Source organism: Cornus florida, unplaced genomic scaffold, assembly GCF_030987335.1.
Source record: "Cornus florida cultivar Cherokee Brave unplaced genomic scaffold, ASM3098733v1 CherokeeBrave_3.0.0_Hap2_Chr02, whole genome shotgun sequence".
Lineage (NCBI taxonomy): Eukaryota > Viridiplantae > Streptophyta > Magnoliopsida > Cornales > Cornaceae > Cornus > Cornus florida.
Window position 1 is genome coordinate 8,398,328 of NW_026775572.1, and position 6,364 is coordinate 8,404,691.

Consider the following 6,364-nt stretch of genomic DNA (forward strand, 5'->3'; position numbering starts at 1 on the left):
AATTTTAAGCATTTTAAGGAGTCATCATGATTTTGAGCATGCTAACTAATCTCGAAATAACAGCTTAACTTTAACCCATCAAAAATGCCAATTAATAAAGCCGTTCACATACACAACTGTAACTCACTTCTACTTGCCAAGAGTTCCAGTCACCTGCTTTGAATGAATGATTTGGATTAGCCATGTAAATTGTCATCCAAAGATTGTTAAATCGTTCCCAATGTGTACTTAAAACTGATGCTACGGATATAATAAAAATAGGCCAAATAAGGCATTTATCAGTACTGAAAAGTCACAGATATTCTCACTAATCTCCAAGTAGATGTGTTTACCTTAGCTTTCCAAGTCCCATTATAATGCAACTAAAATAAACCAGAAACATTAATGGTTATCTTCCATAAGTGCCACATATGTGACGAGAAAGCAATTCAAGATGACTCACTGCCTCTTGGGGAAAGGCGGTTATCATCATTATCATTATCATTATCAACAGGGCTTCCGTCATCCCTGGGACTCGGGCTGCGGCTTCGACCATAAGCATCAGAAGGGCTCCTGTACCTCCCAGCAGCAGGGCTATCCTTTTCATCGGGGCTAACAGGGCTTCTGCTCTTCTCCCTGGGGCTCTCGCTGTACTCTGACCCATTCCGTTCCGATACCATTCTACCTCTTTTGGGAGAAGGACTAGTTTTCTCCCTGGGGCTGACCTCCTCGGGTGTTAGGCTGCGGTTTCTCACCTTGGAGAGAGGTGGGGTACTCTTCTTTGCCTCGGGGCTTCTACTGTAGCGATACCGAGGGCTCTTTGATTTCTTCTCCTCACGCTCAACAATCCGCTCTCTCCTGGGAGGGGATCTGGATCGGCTGGCAATAAAAAACAATTGAGTTACCATACAACTAGGTAAAAATTCAATTCTGCTTACAAATTAATAAATAATAAAGTAAACATGTGTGTGAGCATACGTGCTAAAGCTGTTCTCACTAAAATATTCCCAACCCAACACCACCATGAGACAGAACCCAACAAATTCCAGCAAGAAATAGAAAAGTCCTATTAATCCCAATACTTATTATATCTTGGTACGAGACAGCAGGCATATCAATCAATTGCGAACCATAAATAGAGAATACAGCTAGCTGGAAAAAAACAAGAGCAAATACCATAATCCACGCAACATTAAAAATCAACCTGTAGCTACGCCTTGGGCTAAAACTTCTGCTTCGGCTTCTGCCACGGCGAGGAGAGGGTGATCTCACTGGTGATCCTGAGTAGCTCCGTCCACGTCTGCTGTATAATTATAATGCCATGAATGAATGAATGAACTGAGAAAGAGAATCTTCAAAAGACAACCAAGTACCTGAGCTTCTTAGGACTATTCTGGCAGTTTCGTTCTATATGACCTCTTTCTCCACAGCGATAACACTTGTTCTTCCAGTCTCCAGCCTTGCAGTCTCGAGCCCAGTGGCCATCAATGCCACAATTAAAGCAGCGTCCAGATCCAGGAGGGGGGCCTCTGCTGCTCATATACTCTCGAGAACCACCAGATCCACGCGGCCCCTGCATCCCAAATCATGCATCGTTGCAAACACATATTCAGTTATGGACAAACTTCATTCACAAAATGGCACAATAAGAAAAATATGTTCTCTCGAGAAATAAAACCTTTTTATTTCCTTTCCTATTCTACATCCATAGAATCCATAAAACTGTGTCGTATACATATATAAGTGAAAAAATTTAAATACTTTAAAAAGCCTCATAATCCTTTAAGCTTCTGCGAATACTTCCATTAAAATGAAAAACTTGTCTGCCTGAAAAATCATGCAGAATAAACATGCCACTGAGTAGCAAAAAAAAATGGCAACACCATGAACTCAAAGTCAACCTCACTCAAATTACTAATGAAGTGTGTAAAAAAATTCGATACCAAATAACATAAATTACAGTACTTACTCCCTTTGAAAATTCAACAATAATACGACTTCCATCAATTTCTCGACCGTTTAAACCATATCTTGCATCATCAGCATCCCGAGGATCACTAAATTCCTGTAAATAAAAATTGAGGTGCAGAAACCAACAGAGGGGAACCCATGATTGTATAATATAAGCTATGAGAAACGAATGGTTAGTTAAATAATTGAGCACAATCATAATCATGAAAATAGATACAAAAAGATGAGGTGTACATACGACAAAGGCATAGTCGCGCTTCATATCCACATCTCGTACTCTGCGAAAACGGTTGCCAGAAACATTAAGGCCATCATTACTTAAGTACTGCAAGTGTATGATACTTCACCCACCACAGACGAACTAAACACCAGTTTGAGATTGTTGCCAATTCCATAAAAATACGGAATAACACTACAGAAAGAATCGCCAAAGTTCCCTATAAACTCGGCAAGAATTTGGACCAATTCCACCAAGGCCACCCTCCCACCATTGACCTCCAGGTTAGGCAAAAGCCTAGAAACCTTCAACAAGATCGTTCAAGTTAAAATAGAGACGCCTGGGGAAACAGTGTTCCTTCACAGAGAACATAATGAAAAACTAATGTAAATCCAAGCACAAAAAACATGCTTGGAAAAGGCCTATATGTCTCCTACATGTCAGATGGAGACGTACCCCAAACCCCATTTTGATTGTCTCGCTGTTTCAAAAACTGCCCGTCACTTCATGTGGCAAGTTGGTTAAATCAGAGAGGTAAGAACTGTTACAATAATTTGTTACAATAAAAGAAATAAAATAATATGATTTATAATAGCATTCATTTGATGATAAACCTACATTTTCAAGAGAGACAAAATCTCGGTTCACTTAATAGATAGCAAAACTGACTAAGTTTGATTGTCAAAAACATTATTGCAACCTCATAAATTTCTAATACTAACAGGGGATACAAGATCTCCAAATAGGATTAAGGACCAAAAAAGAGTATAAAAGGTTATTGTTTACAACAAAAATATAATAATACAACTTAACTAATGAGCATGGAAAGTAAGAAACTTCGCCAAGCTTTTACAATTGGTTTGAAATAAGAAAATTGCATGTGCCCTACACAAAGAATAGGATGGTGCACAATTTCACATATAACCATAGGTTTTATTCAAAGGGCAAGAAATTTGATTACCTCCCATATCTGTTAAAGATTTTCTCTAGGTCACGTGAACGCGTCCTTGAAGCCAAGTGGCCAACATAGAGACGAGCATTACCATATCGATCATCATAGCGAGGCATTTTCAGGCTGCTGTGTTTGAAGTATTATGTTACCAACTATAGCAGACATCAAAACAAGTAAATTATTATGACGCCAAAATTAAGATAACCCTCCAAAAAGATGAGTAATTTGACGAAGAAAAGAAAGAAAAAAAGACAGTTCTTTGGACAAGAAGCAATTGCATAGGTATAGACAAAACATAGGACGGTCACAAAAAAAGTTAACACATACAAAAACTCCAAATTCAGTACTTAAATATTGAATTTCAAACAGCTCAAAAGCTAATTCAAGAGCTGAAGAATATAAATTCGAGTCAGGCTTGATGATGGTCTAAATTCAGTACTTAAATATTGAATTTCAAACAGATCAAAAGCTAATTCAAGAGCTGAAGAATATAAATTCCATTAAGAGATAGTAGATTAGTAGGTGGGGGAGTAAACTAAAGGGATAATTCCATAAAAATGTTATTTTGGTGGTCAAATGCCAAAAAGGTGGAGTCAAACTTAATTTTTCCAAATTAATGAAATTTTTTCAAATGCTGACTTGGACATGGAAAGTTACTGTAGATTGTCTTCTGATTCCTAAACTGCCCTCCACTCTTTTGTGAAGGCAACCGCCGAAAAAGCTTCCCCATCTCCGTCTACAATCGGACCATCTCCAAGGTCGATGAAACCCTAGATCGAGCCCACCGCAAAGGCACCTCCCCTTGACCGGCCACTACACTCCACGCAACTTCGTCCTCTCTCTCCAAAAACCCAGATCGGTCATCAACCTCGCCAAGGCCGGCTCACCCGTCGACCAAACCATCACCGCCCTATCCGAGCACATGGACACCGGAGACACCATCATCGACGGCGGCAACGAGTGGTACGAAAACACCGAGAGACGGATCCTCGAGGTCGCCGATAAAGGTATTCTTTATCTCGGCATGGGCGTTTCCGGCGGCGAAGTGGGTGCTTGTTACGGACCTTCTTTGATGCCTGGAGGCTCATACCAAGCTTATCCGTGTGTGACCTATATTGGCGAAGGAGGGTCTGGTACTTTCGTGAAGATGGTACACAATGGGATTGAGTATAGAGATATGCAGTTAATTTCGTGAAGATGGTACACAGCTGATTAGCCTTTTTTGGCAGTTGCCTAAGCAAAGAGTGTGGAGGGCAGTTTAGGAATTAAGAAACAATCTACAGTAACTTTCCATGTCCAAGTCAGCATTTGAAAAAATTCCATTAATTTAGAAAAATTAAGTTTGACTCCACCTTTTTGGCATTTGACCACCAAAATACCATTTTTATGGAATTATCCCTAAACTAAATAGTCCAACGGGCCTGACTCGAAGGGTCAATAAAAACTAATTTGTAGCTCCATTATACAAGATCTTTTGCAGACCAATCATCCAGTCCCAAATCCAGCCTAATGAGCCAATTTGATTGGCATCAATTATGACCTTATAAGATAAAAATTCAACACCAAATGAAATTGCAGTGGTGAAATAGAATTCAATGATAATAGCTATATAAATCAAGCCTCCTCTATAAATCACAATATACAAGTCTAAACATTGTCATTCCAGATGGAACCAAACTTTATTCACATTCAATATTTTCACGGCTTAGCTTTATTTACATTCAATATTTTCATGACTAGTTAAACTTTTAACCCAAAATCTATTAACACTTCTATTGGTGTAATCTATCACTGCAAACTGTATATAAGATTGACCATCACTGCGCCCCCGACAGATACCCAACTCTCTAGAATCAACTTTCAGTTAATAAATTCTTTCTCTAAAATTATTAATATTACCCTAAAGGGGAGGTGAGCCCAATGGGGTGGTGAGAGGTGTGTGAGGTATGCATCTGTTTACTTATCAAAAAAAGAGGTGTGCTGGTGTTACTTAACTACCAAAAAGAAATATTACTCCCAATCCACCTTAAATCACTACAAAAGCAAACCAAACCTACTACAATAACTCTGCCCTAGAATACATGGCATGACATAACGGAGAGCTAATATTCACATCAAAAATTGTACTCCAATTGTACTCGAATCAAACCCACGAAAAAGTGGCAGGCACTGGCAACCCCATATCACCACTGTCACTGGAATCGAAATTATAAACACCCAAAACCGAACCGAATGAAAAAAAAAAAAAGACCCCTAACTGAGAAGATAGGCGCATGTACTTGTATACTCTTATTTAAATCAAATCTGACAATAAAATAAGAATTTTACCTGAATTTCAATGGCGGTTTGGTTGCGAGTCAAAAAAAACTGGCCTTTCAACAGAAACGGAGTTTCTATTGCTTAGCCCGTTGGCGTTTATAATTTTCCGAAAGGAAGAAGATTTTTTCAAAATAAATGAAGATCACGCAGATAGTGACAGAGATTCGATCTCTCTGGTCGTCGTTCTAGGGTTTCGATGATTGGTTTGTGTTGCTGGGAGATCGGGGGGAGAGAGAGGCACTGTGAGAAATATAAATAGAGGAATATCTAGGGTTTTCTTTTTCACTTTATACTGTTTGACTGGCGGTGTTTGAACGGGTTAAAAATTTGTATCCGTGTTAGCCCAAATTCTGGACGGATTGACGGGTTTGGATTTCATTTAAAATTTTCTGCCCTACCCCTAATTGAAGCGTGCTCATTTTTTTGAATTCGACTTTCCATGGATTAATCGAAAGAAAAAGGGCAATATAACCAAAAATATTACTAATAATTAAATTTCTCAAAAAAAAAAAAAAATTAGCATGACAATCAAGCCCCTATATTTTCATAACAAATTTTAAATTATCTTTTCATTTATTTTTCCTTATAGAATGCTATATTTTGTAAAAAATTGTAAATTATCTCGGGCTGCTTTTTTTTTTTCGGTTAGAAAATGGAAAAATATAAAAATCATGAGCACCTAGTAATACTATAAAGTAATATTATATTTTGTTCAGCTTGTCATTTTTCCTTGAACTAAAATCTTCTTTAATAAAAATATGTGAGGGAATCTTAGGCCCTATTTGGCGTGCTTCCTTACCTCCAAAATAGGCTTTCAAGTCAAGGAAGTCATTTGAAAAGTAAAATTTCTAAATGTGCTTATAGAAGAAGTGTGTTGGTCTAAAAGCCCGTTCAACCGCAACTACAAAAACTTGCTTTTAAAGGGC

At 38.2% G+C, this 6,364-nt stretch overlaps 1 protein-coding gene across 8 annotated transcripts; it reads right to left on the reverse strand.

Annotated features, from left to right (window-relative positions):
* Positions 1 to 223: 223 nt before the first annotated feature.
* Positions 224 to 5,697, reverse strand: LOC132293475 (serine/arginine-rich splicing factor RS2Z32-like). 8 transcript variants are annotated; one of them, XM_059790983.1, is made up of 7 exons: positions 5,448 to 5,695; positions 3,129 to 3,271; positions 2,189 to 2,228; positions 1,949 to 2,044; positions 1,353 to 1,552; positions 1,184 to 1,282; positions 224 to 858 (listed from the first exon to the last, which is right to left on the reverse strand). In XM_059790983.1, exons 2-7 carry the CDS (start codon positions 3,233 to 3,235, stop codon positions 429 to 431), a joined length of 972 nt encoding a protein of 323 aa, XP_059646966.1. In that variant the 5' UTR covers positions 3,236 to 3,271; positions 5,448 to 5,695; the 3' UTR covers positions 224 to 428. The 8 variants fall into 8 exon arrangements, with proteins under 8 accessions (XP_059646966.1, XP_059646967.1, XP_059646962.1 ...); XM_059790984.1 differs by having other exon boundaries at positions 1,184 to 1,279; positions 5,448 to 5,694; XM_059790979.1 differs by having other exon boundaries at positions 1,949 to 2,228; positions 3,129 to 3,242; positions 5,448 to 5,697.
* Between the last annotated feature and the right edge of the window lie 667 nt (positions 5,698 to 6,364).

What these genes read in the sequence shown, in the direction of transcription:
- LOC132293475 (XM_059790979.1), bottom strand. Translation starts at nt 3,235, where the DNA reads ATGCCTCGCTATGATGATCGATATGGTAATGCTCGTCTCTATGTTGGC. An exon ending in ATCTTTAACAGATATGGGAG is followed by an intron (nt 2,229 to 3,128) that starts GTAATCAAATTT and finishes CCGTTTTCGCAG; the next exon opens with AGTACGAGATGTGGATATGA. An exon ending in AATAGTCCTAAGAAGCTCAG is followed by an intron (nt 1,283 to 1,352) that starts GTACTTGGTTGT and finishes ATAATTATACAG; the next exon opens with CAGACGTGGACGGAGCTACT.